Source organism: Phocoena phocoena, chromosome 6 (genome assembly GCF_963924675.1).
Source record: "Phocoena phocoena chromosome 6, mPhoPho1.1, whole genome shotgun sequence".
NCBI lineage: Eukaryota > Metazoa > Chordata > Mammalia > Artiodactyla > Phocoenidae > Phocoena > Phocoena phocoena.
Genome location: NC_089224.1, coordinates 25,968,875 through 25,989,057, shown reverse-complemented (window position 1 = coordinate 25,989,057; position 20,183 = coordinate 25,968,875). Strand labels below are relative to the sequence as shown.

The window sequence follows — 20,183 nt, the reverse complement described above, 5'->3', positions numbered from 1 at the left end:
AGCACCTAGAACAGGGCATGGCATACAGCAGGCACTCTGTGGTTACAGGATGAATGAATGAACCTCCAGCTCCAGGCCAATGTAACTCACTATCTCCTGACCTTGGGCACTGCTGCTTACCCTCTCTGGTCTTTGGTTTATGTGGAGGGAGAAGGTCATGCCCACATGGCCTTGGTCTCCCTCGCAGGCAGGGAAGCTGACGCACAGAGGTCAAGCCACCTGCCTGAGCCACTCTGCTGAAGACATCAGCAGACACCGTGACAGACGGCGGAAAAGGGGCAGGGGTGGGGAGGGGGAGGGCGGCTCGACTAGGAGTGAAAAGCAGGTGGGCCTGGGAGCCGGGTCAGGGTCAGGACAGGAGAACACAGAGGCCTGTACTTTTGCATACCTGCCAGGGGAGATAATGCCTGGCCCCTTCGTACCTGCCTGGCTTCTGGGAGAGGCCCGCGTCCTGGCCGACAGAGCCAAGGGCTGGAGGAACCAACACGCTCAGGCCACCCCCAACGGCTGGCACGGGCACACACAGGGTGCCACCCCAAACAAGGGGGCCCTGCCTGAAGACACAGAGGCTGCTTCATGAGAGGCAACGGCGGGCACTGGCACACAAAGCGGGCCCAACCTGTGGTGATCCGCTCTCTGCCTCCCCCCTCCCTCCCCTCGTGAGTGCGTGGGAGGCCTTCCTGCCCCCATTTCCTAGACGAGAAGGCCGAGGCTCAGAGGGTGTGAGACCCACACGACTCGTTGACTCAGGTTCCGGGTGCGGGGTGGACGATGTGTTGGCGAGACCTGCAGTGGGGCCCCCGGGGTGAGCCTCACCCCATTAAAAATAACAAAATAAAACCCACACCCGCGGGAGCGCCCTTTCGCCTTCACAGCGCGTTCGGCAGTTAGCGAAGAGGCCGGGGAAAGGCCGGTTCTTGTCCTCGTTTTATGGATTAAAAGTGTCCACGACAGGAGCACAGAGGGCGACGTACTTTACCACGAACACGCGAGGTCCGGGGCCTAAGAGTGCCGAAACGCAGCGCGGGATCCCGCGGCCCTTGCCGCCCACACTGGGAAGGAGAGCGGCAGTCTAGGTCCAGCCAGCCAGGCCTCCAGACCCGGTCTGGGGGCGGAGTCTGAGGGCGGTGGCGTGCGCTGGGCGGGCCGGGGGGCGGGCCGACGGGAGGGGGCGCGGGTGCGCAGCAGGGTCTCAAAGGCTGAGGCGCCGGCCGCCCTGAGGCCCGGAGCAAGGCTGCCCCAGCGCCGCACCATGGACTCGCGACCCGAGGAGTATGAGCTCAATGGCGACGTGCGCCCGGGCTCGCTTGGCTCCCCGGACGCGTCGGTAAGCACCCCTACCCCCGTGGGGCTCTGCGACCTTGGCCGATGCCCGCCCTCTCTGAGCCCGGCGCCAGCGGCCCCTAGGGACCTATGGGCGCCGACCAGCTGCGCGCCGCGTCCTTAATGAGGGTGGCGGTGGTCGCCACGCCCCGTGCGTTCCGCCCCCTACCCGCGCGGTCGGGGGCCCCAGCGGTGGCCCTGAGGCTCCAGCCACCCCGGAAAGTGAGCGGGGGCGGGGGCGGCTGGCAAAATGCCGGACGTGGCCTGGGGCAGGTAGCGCCCACACCGAGCTGCACAGCCGAGGGGCCTGGGCGCCACCTTCTCTCCTCCCCCCGCCACTTCCCGCGGGCCCCTGCCTTCCTGGCTCCCACACCACACTCCAACTTTGCCTCTCCACCGGCTCGATGCGCGCCCGGACTGGGCGGAGTGGATCTCGGCTTCTGGGCCCCAGGCCAGCAGTGGGCAGACAGTTACGTCACCCACGGTGTCCACGGAGACCGCACAATCTTGTGCGTGCCCTGATGGGGAACTTGGTGCCGCTATGGCCCCCTCTCCTCTCTCCACCCGCACGAGAGGCTCTATTCAGAGCCTGCCCTGCTGGCCTGGAAGCACTGTGGGCATGAGGCAGGCCCTGGCAGTGGTCCCATATTACAGCTGGTACCCTCCCACCCTGGGGTCCTGTCCCACTGGCAGGGCCAGAGTAGCGGTTCCTAACTGGCTTTGCCTTGGACTAGCACTTCCCCAGGGCCTCTGTTTATGGCGCAGTCCTGAGCACCGCCCTCCCAACTTGTTGACTTTGGACATTCTTTCAGTTTCTGACCCCCTGGGGTTGGGGGTAGGGACGGTGGCCATGTGCGCCTGACTGAGGCAGAGACCGGCCCTGCTCAGGTGTGGGTGAGCAGTCCTAGGCGATGTTGTAGTAACAGGCCACGTTTAGGGGATGGGGGGAGAACATGTGGGGCAAGCAAGGCCTTGGACTGGGGGAACGGGCCCTCAGCAGGCAGGATGGGTGTGCTCAGGGATCACTGCGTTCATTGGCTTTGGGACCAGTTGCAGTTGCTGCAGCCCTGTACCACTCAGTCTGAGAGCTGAGACGGGTCCAGACGGAGAAGCCACGGCCAAAGTGCTGAACTCCCAGGGGTTGGTTCTGAAGGCAGGTGGGAGTGGGGTCAGGAAGGCTTCCTGACCAGTGGGGACATTGGCACTGGAATGGGGTACAGGTATGCCTGGGAAAGGCATCCCAGGCAGGGAGAACAGTGAGAGAAAGGCCCAGGGGCTGGACCACCAAGTATCAATACATTGGAGCTGGGGAGCTGGAGGTCGTATGGGAGGTCAGACCTTGCCAGCTATGGAGGCCATGGAGGGGCTGGAAGCTCATGTGATAGTGAACACATTCTTCCAGGGTGGCTCCAGTCACAGGCAGGGAGGCTCTGGGAGAGATGGTCAGTACTGAAGGCTGCTCTGCTCACCCTGCCTGGGGCCCAGGCCCACCCAACACTGCTCTCCAGCCTCCGCCTTCCCCTTCCCACCCTCAGGACCTGCCTCACTGTGTTCTTGAGCACATCACTCTGTGTCTCAGTTTCTCATTTGTGAAATGGGGTGAGAGTAGTACCTCCCTCAGAGGGTTATGGTGAGGATAAATGGGCTAATGCGTGTGAAGTACTGTAGGAAACTGGGCACACAGCATTGTTAACATTCCTGCCTGCCACACAAGACCCTCTCTCAAAGATGAAGCCCAGGCAGGGTTTGGTAAGGGCAGCACCTTCCCTCAGGTGCAATCCCTGTGGACAGGCATGGCCCTCCCCCTGCACCTCACCTGGCTTTTCCACAGCCTTCTCTCCTGGCGGTCCCTGCCTGAATCTGAGGCCCAAGCTCCTGCTTGAGGAGGACTAGAAAGGCTTGCTGGGAGGAGGGGCAAACCCCAGGATCTTCAGATGTGTCCCCACTTAAGCAAGAGCCCCAGACAGCAGGGTGTGTGGGCTGGGTCACCAGTATGTCCTTGGCTGCAAGAGGACTGAGTGGGAGGCCCAGGCCCAGAGCCCCCATCAGTCTCGAGACGCCCTGCCATGCAGCCTTGGGCAAGTGCAGACCCTCTCTGAACCTCAGTTTCCTCCTCTGTGAAGTGGGGCAGGATCACTCACCTCCCAGGGTGGCTGGGCTCAGGGAAGAGTTATATGTGTAATCCATGGGCAGATGAGCCCTGTCGGGCCAGGGTGGTGGGGGAGCTCTGCAGATGTCCCGCTCCATGTGCCCCATATCCCTATGGCCTCCACACAAGGCCCGTCCACTCAGATGCCCCACAGGAGTGAGTTGGAGTCTTCACTAAGTCAACTCACTTTCGGCTGGCAGCAGCAGGAATAGTAAACATCAATTTTATTGTGAAAATAAATGTGGTCCTTGACTGTGTCATGCCCGGGGATTTATCTCAGGGGGCAGCTGCGTTGGACCCTGCAGCAGACTCTGGGACCACAGCCAGCTGAGGACACAGCAGGGAGGTGGCAGGACAGGGTGCAGTGAGGCTCCTGGGGCCACATTTGGGCTTGGAAGCCAAGTCCTGGGAGGGAGGGGTATGTGCACAGCCTCAGCTGCTGGGGGAAGTTTGCTCCTTTTCTCTTAAACTTTTTTTTTGGCTGCACTGCACGACATATGGGATCTTAGTTCCCCAACCAGGGATCGAACCCATACCCCCTGCATTGGAAGCATGGAGTTTTAACCGCTGGACCTCCAGGGAAGTCCCAAGTTTGCTCTTTTTCTCATTTCTGCTCTCCTGGCAGATCCCGAGGCTGGTGGGGTCTTGGCCACGTTCCAAAAGGCAGCCCTGATGTGGCTGCGGGGTTACTGCTAGCCATTGCTGAGTCCACAGGAAGCGGGACTGCCCAACCCAGCCCAGCTGCAGCAGGGAACCCCCCCGCCCCCCACCCCAGGAAACTTCCTGCCATGCACTCAGACATGGAGCAAGAGACATCTCGGGGCTGGCTGTGTGCGGACGGTATGGGGACAGTGCAGGAGTAAGCCAGTGTTACCTGGAGCAGGCGGTTTCATGCTGAGTCCGGCGGGTGGCCACAATAACAGCTTATGCCCCGCACTAGTGGGTCAGACAAGGGACACCCCAGGCCCCAACATATCCTACTCAGTCAGTTCTGAGGTCCCAGCCAGAGGCAAGGACCCCAGAGCCCGCACATCCCCTGTTGCCCACTGAGCCCAAGGGGAGGGGCCTTATGCAGCAGTGGCTGCAATAGCCCAGCATCTGGAGCTGGACCTACTCAGCTCATGCATTTCTGGGGCTAGTACTTTCTCTTCCTTGTTATGGATTTTTTAAGTGGAATTAATCACAAATTGGTACAGTTCATTTTGGAGGCAACCTTTCAAAGTGGTGAGGCCTGGGTGGTGAGGAAGAGGAACATCCAGTCCTGCCCTGCACCAGCTGTGCTCTGACCAGCCACTGGGCCTCTGAGCCCTTCATTCACTCCCCTTTATGTGCCCATTTTATAGATGAGGAAACTGAGGCACAGACCAGTCATTCTGTTGGTCCGTGGTGTGGCAGGATATGGAGATGATAAAGGATAGGTGCTGATGGAAGGCCCACACCCCAGCTCCTCCCAGGATAGCTGATGAACCTCATAGATTTATTGGGGGCTTGGTTCTACAGATATGAAATTGGGCTCTGGGAGCGTGGGCAGGAATTCCCATGTGGGCTCCTTGTTCCATACTTGTACATGGGGTTTGGAGTCAGTGGCAGAATTGGGGCAGGCAGGATTGGAGGAAGTCCATAACCAAAACCCTGAGGGGTCCTGCAGGGGTTCAGTGGGCCACAGCCCTGGCCTGCCCTTGTCTCCCAGGGGAGCAGAGAGTGTACAGACAGGAGGCTGGGGGTGGGCCAGACCTCATGGGCCCAGCTGTAGGCCATGGGCAGCCCATCCAAGCCCAGGGTGTACTGGAGGATGCATTGTGCTGAAACTGGGTTCTCTGAGTACCACAGACCTGCTTTGAATCCTGCTTCTGTCCCAACTCCTCTCCCTGTCCAAGCTGAGGTTGCCCAGCAGTGTGACCCTGGGCCAGGTGGCCTGGGTCCTTGCAAGCTGCCTACCAATGGCTGGGATGAGACCCTCTGTCCACAGAAAGTGGGCTCAAGGAGCCAGCCCTGTGGGCATCTGCCAAAGTCAGCTCCCTCCCCACAGGCTCCTTCCTGGCTTTTAGGGGAAAATGTCTGGCAGCCCCAAGCTTACTCAGCTTCTGGTATGCCGTTGAGGTTTCAGGGAAGTCCTCTTGGCCCTAGGGACACATTAAACTGGGTATTTGTTCCCTGCACTGCCCAGGTCATGGGCAGGGGTCTCCGTGAGAGGGTCCCAGCATGGCTTCTGGCAGCTGGGTGGCCAGGTGGCCTGTCCAGGCCCATAGAGCTCTGCACCTGTGAGAGGTGGGCTCTGACCGCCCCCCCCCCAGCCCCAGTGACCTTCTCAAGATAGCAGCCTCCCTGGGATTCACCTGTGCAGCAGTCACCTCTAGGGCCCAGAGCTCCCTCCACAGCTCAAAGCCCCTCCGCAGAAGGCCTAGGACACAAGGTCAGGCATGGGAGAAGCGGATCAGCCCTGCAGCCTCCTCCCCACCCAAGCCCCTACCACACAAACCTCCTGGGCTCTCTGACCAGGGAGGACATGAAGCTGTGCCATGTCCTGCGTGGCCCTAAGCTTTGAGGTGGATAGGCTGGTTCAAATTCTGATCTGCCCCTCCCTCACAGTAGCCCTGGGTGAGCCCCCCTGAGCCTTAGTCTCCCACTCTATAGAATGGGAGAACAGTGCTCTTTCTCATTGTTAGTGGGGGCACTTGGTAGGTTGTAGAGCTTCCCAGACTGTGGCCTGGGGTGTACAAATGGGGAAACTGAGGCCCAGTGAGGGGGAGCGTGTTGTCAAGGCTACACTGCCAGGCTATAGTGAGCTGGAGCTTGACCAGAGCTCCCCCCACCAGCCCCCCGGCCTGCAGCCTCTGGCCAGCGCTCCTTATCACTGCACAGGTTGAACAGGAAGCAGATGGCCGTATGGGCAGGAAGTGCCATGTATCATGAGGGGCACATGGCCTGGGGCCCTTGCTTCCTAACTGGGACCCTGAGACAGTGGCCAGACCCCCCAGAACCTCCTGGCATGTTTGCTCCGTGGCCCTGTTGCACACATGGGAGACTGAACCCCAGAGGGGCCTGGCTGTCCTGAGGTCACTCAGCTAGAGCCAGGGGCTGGGGACTTCTGAGCACTCAGGCTCACAGATGACCCAGACCCCAGACCCCCACTGCAGGCCCCAAGGGGACTGTCGTGTCAGCTCTCAGGGCTTCTGAGTCCTGGGACCTGGGTTCAAATCCCAGTGCAACCCTCACTTGCTATTGGCTTTGGACAAGGTTCCTCCCCATATAGCCTCAGTTTACCCTCGGTAAGTGGGGCGTGAGGACAGGGGGACTCCCTGGAGCAAAGCACCTAGCTAAAGGGTGAGTAAGATGATGGGCTGTGCCCTGGGCACCCAAGATGGAGGACAGCGGGGCACAGGCGCCCTGTGCTGGGGGCACTGCTGCTGATGGTGTCATTCTGTATTTGAATGTGCATGTGGCTGCATGGGCATAAAATATTTCAACAGTTCAAGAGAGCTCAAGAATAAAAAGGAATTCTCCCTCCTCCTCAGAAGCCTCCACAGTTAGCCTGGATGTGTACATATGTGTGTGTATGTGTGTTTGTTAATGCATATATACGTATGTATTGTATATGTGTGTATACATGTTATGTATACATGCGTCTGCATGTGTGCTCATCTGTGTTTGTGCATGTGTACTGTGTATACATGTTTGTGTGTGCTTACACACATATATGTATTGTGCTTGTGTGTAGATGTGTATTGGGTACTTACGTGTGTGTGGAAGACATTTTGGCACTTCTGGTTTATGAAACATAGGGGCACATGGCCAGCGGGCCAGTGTCTCCAGGATACCCACACCCAGAGGAGCACACAAATGGTGAAGCATGGCCAGATGGGCCGCTTTGCAAGAGCAGAGCTGGGAGACAGCCTGGTGCTTTTGCGGGGGAGGGCACAGACCCTGGGGAGGAGTGGTGTGCCTTGGGTGTTCTTGGTCTAGGGGTGTGGCCCACCCAGATGTGAGTGCAACTGTAGGCCTGGCATGGAGAGGCAAAGGGGGGAGTTGAAGAAAGAAAGGGGAGACCTCAGGCTGCACATGGAATTTCCCAAAGAGCAGGCCAGGGCCCTGGGTCCAGTGGAGGAGGCTTTCCCTGGGGGCTCTTGGGTCTAGAATTTTAAACCAAGTAGATTTGCTACTTAAGAACAACTGACACTGAGGGAAAGCAGGACATAGCAGAGCCGCCTACGTTCCTGTCCTCCCTCCTGGGCATGTTATTCTAGGTTAACTTTGAAAGACATAATGTAAAAATGAAGACCCCGCCCTTCTGTAGTTCTGTGAAGTATGTCCAGCTGCAGAAAGTAGAGGCTTGCCCTCCCCAGAACCCCCACCTCCCATCCCTGCCTCTTCCATGACTCTAGAAACAAGATCTGAATGGCCCCAGGAGGCCTAGTGGCTCAGGGATTCCTGTGGACAAGCGGCCAGGGCTGAGGGGTACAGATTTGTCCTGGGAGGTTGGGGAGGGGCCTGGCCAGGGGCAGCTTGAGGAGAGCAGATGGGCTGGATACAAAGAGGAGGCCTGGCAGCTTAGAGCTGGCTTCAAGTGAAACAGCCGCCCCAAGAGGTAAACTCCAGTCCTGGGAGGGGTCTTTGTGGCCTGGACTCCAGCCTCGGAGGCAGACCTTCTCCTGCCTAACTACCCTCCCCGCTCCTGCCCTGGGACAGAAGAGCCTATCCTACAGGGGGAGTCAGCTCTGGGTGGGGCCCTGGGGCATGGAGGGCCCTTGGGAGGGACAGGGGCCCTGGCCTTGAGGACTGGGGATGTTCTCAGGCAGAAGTGAGGGAAGTTATCAGAACTTGTGTTCCTGTTTTATCAACGTGAACATGAAGGCAGAATGAGCCCTGGAGATCCACTGTGCAGCATGTCGTGACCAGTACAGCACTCTAAGGGTGATATTAGTATTATCACAAATACTAATAATAAAGGGTCAGGAGAAGACTCTGGATGTGTGGTGGCCTGGATGTGGTGATGGTGTCACGGTACACACTTAGCTCCAAACTCTTCAAGTTGTTCACATTTATTATGTACAGTTTTTGTGTGTCAATCACACCTCAGTAAAGTGGTTTAAAAATTTTTTTTAATAAAAATTAAGGAAGAAGCTAAGCTCAGTTGCATTGTAAAATGCTGAGGCATCTGTTGAGCACCTGCTGTGTGCCTGCACAGCTGGGAGATGGCCTGGGTGGATCGGCCATCCCAGGAAGACTTGTTTCAGGTCTGGGCGAGTATGCAGGGATCTGGAATCCAGATGCCGTCATGTCACTTCCCGCCCTGGCACCAATCACCTCCTGGAGAGGAGGGCAGGCAGGGGCATGCAGGGAAGGCTGCCAGACAGCCCCGCCCATGGCAGGCAGACAGTTGGCGGCATTTTCCCATCTAAAACCAGAGTGTGTGCTAAGGTTGTGTTTTGTTTCCTTTCTCTTCCAGGACTTGATTCCTAGGGTGGGTCTTGCAGGGGCTGCACAGCCTTCTCTGGGCCTCTTGTTCTATTAATAAGCACTTCCCTTTCGAGCCCTTATCTGGGCCCTCACCTGCTGATCCGATCAACCCCCACATCCCTGGGAAGGAGACCAGGCTCAAAGGGGGGGACACCAGGGTGGGCCCAGGCCTGCAGCCCCCTGCCGCAGAGCCCAGGCTGACCGCCCCCCTCCCTGCAGCCACCCCGCTGGGGCAGGAACCAGCCCATCAACATGAACCATTATGCCAATAAGAAGAGTGCGGCCGAGAGCATGCTGGACATCGCATTGCTGTTGGCCAACGCCTCCCAGCTGAAGGCTGTCATCGAGCAGGGCCCTGGATTCGCCTTCTTCATCCCCCTGGTGGTCCTCATCTCCGTCTCCCTCATGCTGCAGATCGGTGTGGGCGTGCTGCTCATCTTCCTTGGTGCGTGCCTGGGCAGGGGGCCCCAGCAGTGGGAGGGCCCTGGGGTACCCCTGCCCCACGGTCAGCTGATTCTGCCTGCACGCACCTTGGGATGCGTCACTGAGTGTTTTCCAGGCCCTCACAGAGCTGCACGGGAGCCCTGGCCCTTCTCACTAGGCACGTGGTCCAAAATGTAGCTCCCACCGTGGCCCCCAGAGGGACCCCATGTCTCCATCTTTCCACTCACCCAAGCTGAGGACACAGGAAAATGTCATAACATGTGCTAAGAGTTGATATGTACTGGGCACCTACTGTGTACCCTCTAGACCTTATGGCGGTCCGTAGGGACTAGGTGGTAGTCCTGCCCCCAAGGTGAGGGTCAGGGCTAAGAGCAGCAAGAGCTTTGGGCTCCCCACAACCGCTGCCTGGCTGTGTGACCTCAGGCAGGTTACACGACCTCTTGGACCTCTGTTTGCTTGCCTAGAAGGTGGACATAAGGACAGCCTTGGGTAGGTGTGAGGATGGCTAGATTATCATGCACCAGCACTCAGAAAGGTGCTTGCTTGTGCACATTGTGCCTTAAAATCCAAGCCTGGGCCTTGGGCCTCCATGCCTTCCACTTCGTGACCAGGCAGCAGGCCCCTCTGAGCTTCTGTTCACTGAACAAGGGGGAATGCAGTGGTCAGGCCACAGATACCAGACTGCCCAGGCCAGAGCCCATTGTCTGTAATGTATTAAGGCAGCCATGTCTCTCTCTGGGGGACAGAAGAGGGCCCCTTGGTGTTGCACAGCCCTGGGCAGTGTCTGCTCCCTCTCGCCCACAGTCAGGTATGACCTCAACAACCCTGCCAAGCATGCCAAGCTGGACTTCCTCAACAATCTGGCCACCGGCCTGGTCTTCATCATCGTCGTGGTCAACATCTTCATCACTGCCTTTGGCGTCCAGAAGCCCACGATGGACATGGCACCTCGGCAGTAGGGGTTCGGGTGAGCTGTCAGGGCCGGCCCCGGCAGGGTCTACACGTGCCTCTACCACGAGCCCACCCACTCACCCCACTGGGTCACCGACCCAGCATGGGGGACTCAGGGTCTTTCATGCAGAGCCCCTGTGACTGCATCTGCCCTCACCTGGGCCTTGCAGGGTGGGCGCCCCTGGCCGTGTGCAACCCCACACCACACTCAGCCCACTGTCCTCGCTCAGAGAGACCCAGCGCCTGCCGAGGGTCACCCCACTTGGGAGCAGGAGCCACAAGGGAGTGGAGTGACCCTCATAACACACTCAGCAAGCCCCTACTATAGGGCCTCAGACACAGGCAACCCTGATTGTCATGAGGGCAGATGCAGAAGGTCAGTGGGTCTGGCATGTGTCATGTGTCCAGAGTCTGGAGCCCTGGCCAGGGCAGCACAACACAGGTCCACCCACCCTTGGGTCCAGCAGTCCTCGGACCTGCCCCAGAGGAGAGGTAAGTGCCACAAACAGACAACTATCCATCCACTAGCACAGCAGAGTGGACAGGAGACCATCCCTACACAGCAAGCACCTGTGTGTCAGGGGCATACTAGAAAGCCTTACACATTGACCAAGTGGACAATGCCGTAAGATGCTGGGAGCAGGGCCTTTGTGTGGCCCCATTGTGAGCATCTGGCCTCCACTTGCCCATGCCATTGCTATTGGCCCCACCAATAGCATCCGATTCACTGCCCAGCTGCTGGTACCAGTTTGTTGTTAAGTCTGTGCCCCGTGGAGGCCTCTGGATGCCAGCCTGCTCCCTCACTCATTGCATGATGACTGGGCCACTTATTAATCACCTGCTTGTGTGCCCCAGACACAGTCCTGACTCTCCCCAAGCACCAGCCTGGCAAGGAGACCTTGTGGGCCCCACGGCACATGTCCACCCGCCGGCCCATGCTCTCAGAGGGCCCCTATCAGAGCGTGCTGGGACCAGGCTTTTAAATCCTGACAGTGACCCAGAAGGGGAAACTGGGGCTCTCCCAGGTCAGAATTGGGCTGTCTGATTCCGGAGTCGGAGTGACCCCAACATTTGTGGGCTGGTTGCCAGACACAATACTGAGGCAGGGTCACCAGAACAGAACTGGAGGCCCCTCTGGCCTTGGCGACCCTCATGCCTCTCCTCTCCCTTCTTTGCAGATGCCCCCGGATCGTGCCTGGCCGCAGCTGCCTAAACCCAGGAGGCGCCTTGCCCTTGAGGCCCACCCTCCTGTGCGTGCATTCCCCCAAACCGCCATAGCCCAGGCTGGCCCCGCTGGACTGCATCCAAGCAAGCCACCCACGGTCAGGCCACTCCGGCCAGCACAGGGCCTGCCCCATCCTCAGCTGCTCCTCCTCCTGGAGCATGGCGCAGTGATGCCCAGAAGACAGAACTGTAGAGTCCTCAGCAAGGGTCGTCGCTGCCGTGGACATGCAGCAGGCCCAAGGATGGGGGGCAAGAGGCTGGCGCCGTCTCAGGACATTTCCAGAGGGATGAGGAGGCGCCTGCCCTCTGCCAGTGCAGCAGTGTCCTGGCCTTGTGTGCTGCCCACCCTGAGTGACCCATGACCTCTGCACTTCCTGACCCAGGACCGTAGACCACCAGCGACCCTGTGGGACCCCCACCGTGGCCACTGACTCAGGCCTCGCACCCTCTACCAGCAGTGACTCGGCAGGGCCCTACCCCTCCTTGGCGGTCTGAGCCCCCACTTTTCTAAGTGCAAGTAACCAGTAAAGCTGATGCTCCCCCTCGTGTGGCTCCCAGTGCCATCCTCCCCTCCCCCAGGCCTGGGTGCTGTGCACCGTGCCCCTCAGAGCACCAGCCTGTGCAGGCCTCCTCTCTCTCTCCCCACAAGCCTGTGACCTTTGTGGGGAGCAGCCTCTGTTGGCATCTCCAGACATCACCCCCATGTGTCCTCGGGGACCGGTGACCCCTGACCAGACCCTCATGGAAAGTTCCAGCACTCCCACATTTCCTGCAGTTTGCATGCCCACACAGGTCCCTTCTGCACCCACAGTACTGGCTCACCTTGTGGTGGTGCTGGACACTGCTGCTCACTCAGGCCGAGGGGACTGAGGAGAGTGGGGCTGGTGCTGAGCAAGCCTCGACCCTGCAGAGGCACCAACAAGGGCCAGGTGCTGTCTCGGGGGCACCTTGGGGCCACATCTCACCTGGCTGGGCCCTCCAGCTCCCTCAGTCCACCCTGTGGCCTCTAGGGCCTGAGACCTCACTCTCTGTCTCCTTGTCACCTCCTTTCTGACTCCTGCTGGCCCCACCCCCTCATCTCCTTGAGGCAACAATGCTCTTACTTGGTCCTCTCTAGGTGAGATACTGGAGCCCTGGGTGGGGATGCAGCCCCCAGGAGCTCCCAAGGCCCCTCCCCCATCACTTCTCTTGCCCTCTCCACTTTGAGCCTGGGGGAGCTCCAATACCTTGTTCCCTTAAGACATTCAGGTGACCCCACAGACTCTTCCGTGGGGCTGAAAATTCAACTCTGCACAAAGTGATCGACAAACAGGAGTGCTTCTGGGTGAGGTGATCTAATCCTGGTCTTTACTTTAAATAAATAATCCAGGAAAAAACAGGGAAATGGATGAAATAAGATTGAAAGTGCTAGTGGCTGCAGAGCTGGGGCCGCGGGGCCAGCTCTCTGCTCTTCTGAGTGTCTGAATGTCCCATAAAGACGGTTTTTAAAGGTGATCCACATATGGGATGAGGTCCATGAAGAAGCAAGACCAGCAGGTAGGCAGTGGGTGGACACATTTCCCAGAGGATCCAATGAACCTGGGGCCACCCCAGCCAGAGGGCTCAGATGCAGAGGCGTGCAGGTGGCTGGGCCCTGGGAGCAAGTGGTACAGAGGACCACCTCTCCTGCCGCTCACTATGAGCACATCTTACCTTGGCTGTCTTGTTATTGCCAGGAAGCAGCAGAGGTCAGGCTCCTGGCTGTGAACCTTCCCTACCACCTGGCCCTCATGGTGGGTCCAGGATGGTGTCCGGGTCCATGCCCCCAGGTCCAGCCCTGCCCAGGGCCCAGCACAAGTGGATGCTGCCCAGCACCACGTGCCTGGTATAGGCTGAAGCAGTCTGTGGCTTGTGGTGCGGGCTGGCTGGCAGCCACACCAGATGGATGCCAGCCTGTGTGGACCATGGACGTGGCCAACAGATGGCCTAGTTCCTCCTTTGGCCAGGACAGGAAGCTGGCCCAGATGTGGCCAGAGAGGTTAAGCCCCAGATGGCTGGACTGGGTCCCAGGTCACCAAGCCAGGCTGGCCTCCACGGGTGCTAGGGGCATTGGGGACAGGGCATGACAGTGGGTGGGTCTGTGCATCCCAGCCCCCTACAGCCCCTACCCCAGCTGCTCCGCCAACAGGTACACATGACTGCCCCCCCACCAGCACCCAGGCTCCTGCCTCTACAGTTCCGGCCCCCTGACCCTCACTCCAGATGTATTCCTGTCTTAGGTCCATGGCATGTGCTGCTGCTCTCTAGGGTCAGGGCTGTGCCCTGAGGTCTTCCCCACTGGCCCTCCTGACCACCACTGCTGGTCGCTGTCATGGTGGGCCATTTGGGTTTACTCTGCCTTTGGTGCCATTGGCTAGCGTCACTGCCCACAGTGTCCCCCTGGGGCCCATATCTGAGCCCTGACTACCCCTGCACCGTCTGGCCCAAGACCAGGGCTGCTCCCTGAGAAGGAGGGTCCTGCCCACCATCTCCCTGAAGGCTGAGGGAGCTCTGCCTGAGCTGGGGGAGGAGGTGGGCCCCTACTCATACTTGCACTTCTATTTGGTCTGACCTGGCTCTCCCACTGGTTGCAACCACCCAAAGCCTATGTCCCCAGCACTGTGTCTGACATACAGTAGGTACTTAGTAAACATCTGCAATAGATTCACTCCTCCTCGAGTTCCGAGCCCTGTGCATGTGTCACAGTGGCCAAGGGATGGACAGAAAACCGAGGCCCAGAGAGCGAGTCAGGGCCAAGCCAGACCCAGGGGGGTGTGACAACCCTCAGGGAGTCCTCTGACACCCTAACACATCCACGGCTTGTTAACTACCCCCTCTGCCCTACCATGCAGCTGCCCCACCCGGGGACACTTCTCTGCCCTCCCTGGGGATGGCAGAGACCCTTAAGGAGTAAGAAGCAAGGAAACATACGTGCCAAGTTGGGGGACTCCACAAAGGGACACACGGGGAAGTCAAGAGCTGGGGAGCTCTCAAGACCGATGCTCTGGGACCCAGGACTGGGAGGGAGCCCCAGGAAAAGACAGGCTGTGGTGCACGAGCCCTGAGGCCACATGAGCTGGGGCTGGCCTTGAAGGAGTGTGGGGTGGTCAGTGCAGGGGAGGGGGAAGTCATGCAGAGCTTGTTGAGCAAGCTCTGGGGGGACTGTGTGCTTAACCCTCTTACTGTAAAAGATAGATGATGACTGATGGATGGATGGATGACAAAAAGATGATAGATTGATGGACAGATGGGTAGATGATGATAGATAGATAGATAGACAGATAGATGATAGATAGGGGTAGGGATAGATGAGTCATCCCCAGGTCACCCCTGGCAGAGTCACCAGATGAGGAAGTAGCTCTGTGCCAGTGGAAGCCCAAACAGGACCCCTCTGTCCCTCTGGGAACCCTTGTGCTTGTCTCATTTCTCATGTCCCCTGCATGTGTCCAAGGACACCACAGTTTATTCCTGCCTGGCTCAAACCCTGGGAGTATTCTAGGTCCATTTCACTCTACAGGTTCTCCTTCCCTGACTCTCCATCCCCACTGTCCATCCTTCAAGGCCATGGCCCACTTGACCTGGGTGGGGGGAGGACAGGGTAAGTCAGGGAGCTCTGAGGAAGGTAGGCCAGGATGGGATGGGGGCCAGTGGACCAAGAAGGTGGACTTTTGCTGCAGGATTGGGTCATTCCTCCTTCCCACACCTGCCACACCCACCTACCCATTTCCCTCCCCTCTCTCTCAGGCACCTTCTCTCCCACCTGCCTTTAATTGAACTTAGTTCCTCTTTTCTCACCACATTATTTATAAAAATCAAGGAGCTGAATGTTTTAACATTTTTCTTCCCTTTCTCTCAAGTATTTATTTCATGGGAAACTAAGATAAGCTGCTGGACCTGTGTGTGGCCCAGGGGAGATGCCCCATGGCAGCAATGCCCCCTAGGCCCTGCCCCAGCCCTTGGTGTCCTCAGAGGAGAGATGGGGCTCCAGTCCTGCCTCCAGGTGGAATAAGAATTGAGGTCCCAGCTGCCACGTGGCCAGCGATGAGGAAGGTCCCCTGCTCTGTGCTCCCAAATCCCCATCCAGTCTACAAGACTGGGGTCCCAGAGCCCATACAGCAGGGACCTGACCCAGCGCTTGGTCAGGCCTAGGGCTTATGCAGAGGTTTTGGGGGCACAGGGTGAGCAGTATCTTCTCTGAGATAGTCCACAGAGCACTGACCTGGGGGGAACTGGATAAAACAACCCCGGATTCCAACAGTGTCAGCACCCACACCTGAACCCTGTGCCCTCTCCCCAGAGGGAAACCCTGCATTGTGCAAATTGCAGTTGCATTTCTGGTTCTGCAAACACCAGCCTGTGACCTCACCCGGCCTGAACCACATCACTCTGGCAAGAGTATCTAGGGCCCTAACTCCCTCCATCACAGGTCCACTACTCTTCACACACACACCTCCTTCTTCACAGACACACTTCTCCCAAATGCCCGCATCACTTCCGTCCCTCCCATACTCCTCACACCCTCCCTCATTCCTCTCCCTACACATGGGGGTTCTTCCCCACCCCAGGCAGACTGGAGATGGGACAGTCATCCCAGCACTGTGATAGCCAGGATGAGGAACTACTCTTTTCTTACTAGAGTTTTTGGGGGACTTTCCTGATGGAGATGGCATTTTACCAAAGACCCAGGTTGAGTAGATGGGGGGTGGAGGGCGGATGGTTAGTAAAGAGTGTTCCTGCTGAGGGAATAGCATGTGCAAAGGTGCAGAGGCATGGATCATGGGCAGTTCCAGTTGTTGAGGTATGGAGGTGGGGACGGGGGACAGAGGGTCAGGGGGCCAGCAGGGGAGACTATGGCCCATGGTGCCTTTCACACCCTGATGGACTTACTTCATTCCAGGTCATGGTCACTGACAAGGTGGTTGGCAGGGCATGGCCTCACGTGGGGAGGTACTGTGCCTAGACATGGATGCCCCATTGTTCTACCTCCCTCAGTCCCAGCCCAGGAGTGGAGGCATTGTATGGCAGCAACAAGCCAGGGGCAGGCAGATGGCAGAGGGGCCTGGCTGCTGGTCTGGGCTGTTGTCGCAGACTTCAGCTGCAGGCACGGAGTCCAGGCACAGTCGGGGAAGGGGCCGTTGAGGCGGGGATCCACAGAAGGGTCCAAGAACAGCCTGAGCTCGGGGGCTGATTTGGACCTCCAGGGCAAGGCCTTGGTAGGTCATGGATGGAAGGAGAAAGTCAGCAGTCACAAGAAGTAGCCCAGCTCGAGCCAAGGGAATAGGTGTCCTGGACTATCACAGCTCACCAGACGGGTCCTGAGACCTGGGACAGGCACTCACCGCCCCCCACTCAGGGGATGGAACCCTGCCACAGGGTCTCACAGGTCTTGGGGGGTGGACAGTACCCAGGACTTCCCTGCCATAGGCCTGCGGGGCCTGTCTCTGGGATGTTCCCTCAAAGGTGCTGTCTTAGTTCGGGGCTGCTATAACAAAGGCCACAGACTGGGTGCTGTATAAACATTTATTTCAGGGGGTTGGAAGGCTGAGATCAAGGCACTGGCTTATTCAGTGTTTGCTCTGCCTGCACCCTTCACACAGTGGCCTCATTTACTTTTACCCAGATGTCTCTATCACCTACAGTCAGGCGTCTGTCACCTTCACCCAGTAGTGCCCTTTACCTAGTTGTGTCTGTCACTTTCACCAGGCATGTGTCACTTTTACCCAAGCGTGTCTGTCAGAGAGCAGGACAAGCATCAAGAATACCCCAGGCGGGCTTCCCTGGTGGCGCAGTGGTTGAGAGTCTGCCTGCCGATGCAGGGGACACGGGTTCGTGCCCCGGTCCGGGAAGATCCCACATGCTGCGGAGCGGCTGGGCCCGTGAGCCATGGCTGCTGAGCCTGCGTGTCTGGAGCCTGTGCTCCGCAATGGGAGAGGCCACAGCAGTGAGAGGCCCGCGTACCGCGAGAAACAAAAACAAAAACCGAAAAACAAGAATACCCCAGGCATCTGCCCACGAAGCAATTACCCTCAGAATCAGAATCCTGCTCACTCACAATGGATGGGGGGGCTGCAGACTGGACAGGACATGCTGGGCTGGGCCTCAGGGGTCTGCTGACCTCGAGAACCCCTGCCACCTTCTGAGCTCAGAGTCCAGAGCAGGTGCAGGGACTAGTCCCCTGGTCTGGCTGGCCAATCGGGAAGGTGGCCTCCAGTGTCTCTGCAGCAATAAGAGCCAGTTTACATGGGGAACTGTCTGCAAGAGACCTGGGGTGCGGTGCACATTCACAGCCCTGAGGAGGCTGGAAGGGAGTGGGCACGTTCACAGCATCCCTAACCCTGGACCCTGAACAAGATCAAGAGGAACCTTCACGTGGTGCGCAGCCAGTGGGGGATCCGTTCAGCCCATTCAGCTCAGGGTGGCACCTGTGTCCTCCCCACTGAGCACAGACAACTGCACTCCTTTCACCCAACAGGAGTCTGTCCCAGAGAGAACATGCATTAGCTATGCCTTCCAGCAAAGTGGTAAATTCATGAAGCAATTTCCAGAGAACAGTACTTGGAACAGTGCTATCCAGCTCAGGATATCCATGCTCAAGGAGGGGTCCCAAGGTTGTGTCCCTTTTTACAGATGGGTAAACTAAGGCTCAGAATTTGGAGACACACACCCACAGCCTGCAGTGCAGAGGTGGAGGAGCAAGTGGGAAGCTGCACTGTCCCAGGCTTCAGGGCAGAAAGGAGAGCTCCTATGCCTGGCTCTCCCTTGCCCTGGCCCTCACTTTAATGGCTGGGCATGCAAATGAGCGAACTAGCCCACGAGCTGGCTGAATGAATCAGCCAGAGACCATGTCCTGAAGCTGATTCCTCTGCCTTCCATCTTGTTTCCTCCCCACATGCTCTGAGAGACTAAAACCTGGGAGCGGAACCCCTCCTGGGGCCCCAATGGTAGCGTCATTCCTGGAGTCAGGCTGTGGGTTCCTCCGGAAACCCCCTATGGAAAATGCAAGCTCATGATGATTCTTGGGTTGACAAACATACTTCTGTTTCCCCAAAGAGGCTGGAGAGGGAGGAGCTGACAGGGTGGGGGCAATGGGGAGAGGAGCCCATCAGGGGCCAGGCCCAGGCCCTGGGAGCCCATGCCTAGTGCGGTGCACGTGTGTATCTGAGCACTGTGCACGTGTACATGTGCACACTTTTCGTGTATGTGTGCACGTATGTTTGTATGCCTGTGTGTGCATGTGTACGTGTGTGGGGAGGGCACTCTTGGCAGCTGTGTGGCCCTGGGCTCTGAGCTTCCACTCCCTCATCAGTAATGAGGGTGGTGACAGGGATCCACATAAAAGACAGGTGCCAGACAACCACAGCCTGCAGGAGGGTAGTAGGCACTGGGGATGTGGCTCACAGGGCCCCCAGAGCCAAAGGCAGAGCACACTCTTGGACGTGTACACTCACCCTCTTGTGTCCACGAGGGACATTCCCATGACAAGATCCTGAGCCGGAGGCTGGCAGGTGAGACAAATAGGTACAAACACCCTGGTCAAGGGGACAGGCCCATGTCCCCAAGACAAATACAGGGGCTCAGCTCTGAGGACAAGGTGCTGGGTATGGCCAAACCCCAGGCTGTTGGGGGAGGGCGTGAGGAGCCAGAGCCCAAGACTTCAGATGGCACAATTACATTTTTCATCTCTAAAAGTTCTAGAAGTTTTTGTGGACTCTTTTTTTTCTGTCTCAGCCTCCTCTCCACCTGGGATCAGGGACAAGACTTTGTGTTCATTTCTAGGCTCTGACCATATCTGTGTCAACTGAACCCTCCCCAGACCCGCCAAGCGCGGATCATCACCTCCCGGGGGGAGGGGCTCCATTTCCAAGATAGTAGTAGTATGAGGGGCCTCGAGGGCCCAGGATCTGGGTGTTGGCTCTGGTGACTGGACAGAGACAAGGGGGATGATAGGGGAGGGGTATCTCCTTGGGACATGTCACAGGAAGGGAATGAAGATGGTGGTGGAGCCCCTCATGCACTGGGTCCCCCCCCTTTCCTGGCTGAGTGATCTCTCCTTTCAGTCTTAGATTCTTCATCAGGAAATCAGGGACAGCAGCCCACCTCCTGGGGCTGCTAAGAGGAATCAAATTAACACATGCTGGCACTAGGTATCATGAGGCATTTGGTTGGCGCCCCTCCATGGGCCAGGGCTCGGGTAACAGAGCAGCCCAGTGCGCCCTGTCCATCCTCGTCTTCGCCACCTGAGGCTGAGGGCTGCGGAAGGAGGGAAGATGGGCAGGGGCAGGTGTGGGGACCTACAACACCCAGGCAGGGGATGGCAGGAGGGGTTCAAGGTAGGGAGTTCTGGAGAGAAGTAGTGGAAGGTGGCCAGGGAGGGAGGGAAGGGGAACACGTGGCAGGGGATATCTGGAGGTGGGCACTGGGGGACACAGGAGGGGTCATCTGGGGCAGGTAGCCCACATGGAGGGGTGAGGCCCAGGCCCACAGGGGTCTGAGAAGGCGGCCTGAGCAGGACCTGGGTCTTGGGTTGGACTCGGGAAGCCAAGAGCCCACAGGGTCAGCCCCAGTTATACATGCTGTCATGCCTTGTGTTGGAATCATCTAGAAAACACTCCTGAGA

The 20,183-nt window shown here is 58.2% G+C and overlaps 1 protein-coding gene across 1 annotated transcript; it reads left to right on the top strand.

Moving 5' to 3' along the window:
- The first annotated feature begins 1,203 nt into the window (after window positions 1–1,203).
- Window positions 1,204–12,094, top strand: NINJ1 (ninjurin 1). The gene is made up of 4 exons (XM_065879475.1): window positions 1,204–1,327; window positions 9,149–9,374; window positions 10,178–10,340; window positions 11,503–12,094. The coding sequence occupies exons 1-3, from the start codon at window positions 1,253–1,255 to the stop codon at window positions 10,330–10,332; spliced, it is 456 nt and encodes a 151-aa protein (XP_065735547.1). The 5' UTR covers window positions 1,204–1,252; the 3' UTR covers window positions 10,333–10,340; window positions 11,503–12,094.
- The last annotated feature ends 8,089 nt before the right edge of the window (window positions 12,095–20,183 follow it).

Coding starts and splice junctions, on each gene's coding strand:
- NINJ1 (XM_065879475.1), top strand. CDS start 1,253: ATGGACTCGCGACCCGAGGAGTATGAGCTCAATGGCGACGTGCGCCCG. Junction 1,328..9,148: donor TTGGCTCCCCGGACGCGTCG/GTAAGCACCCCT, acceptor CCCTCCCTGCAG/CCACCCCGCTGGGGCAGGAA. Junction 9,375..10,177: donor CGTGCTGCTCATCTTCCTTG/GTGCGTGCCTGG, acceptor TCTCGCCCACAG/TCAGGTATGACCTCAACAAC.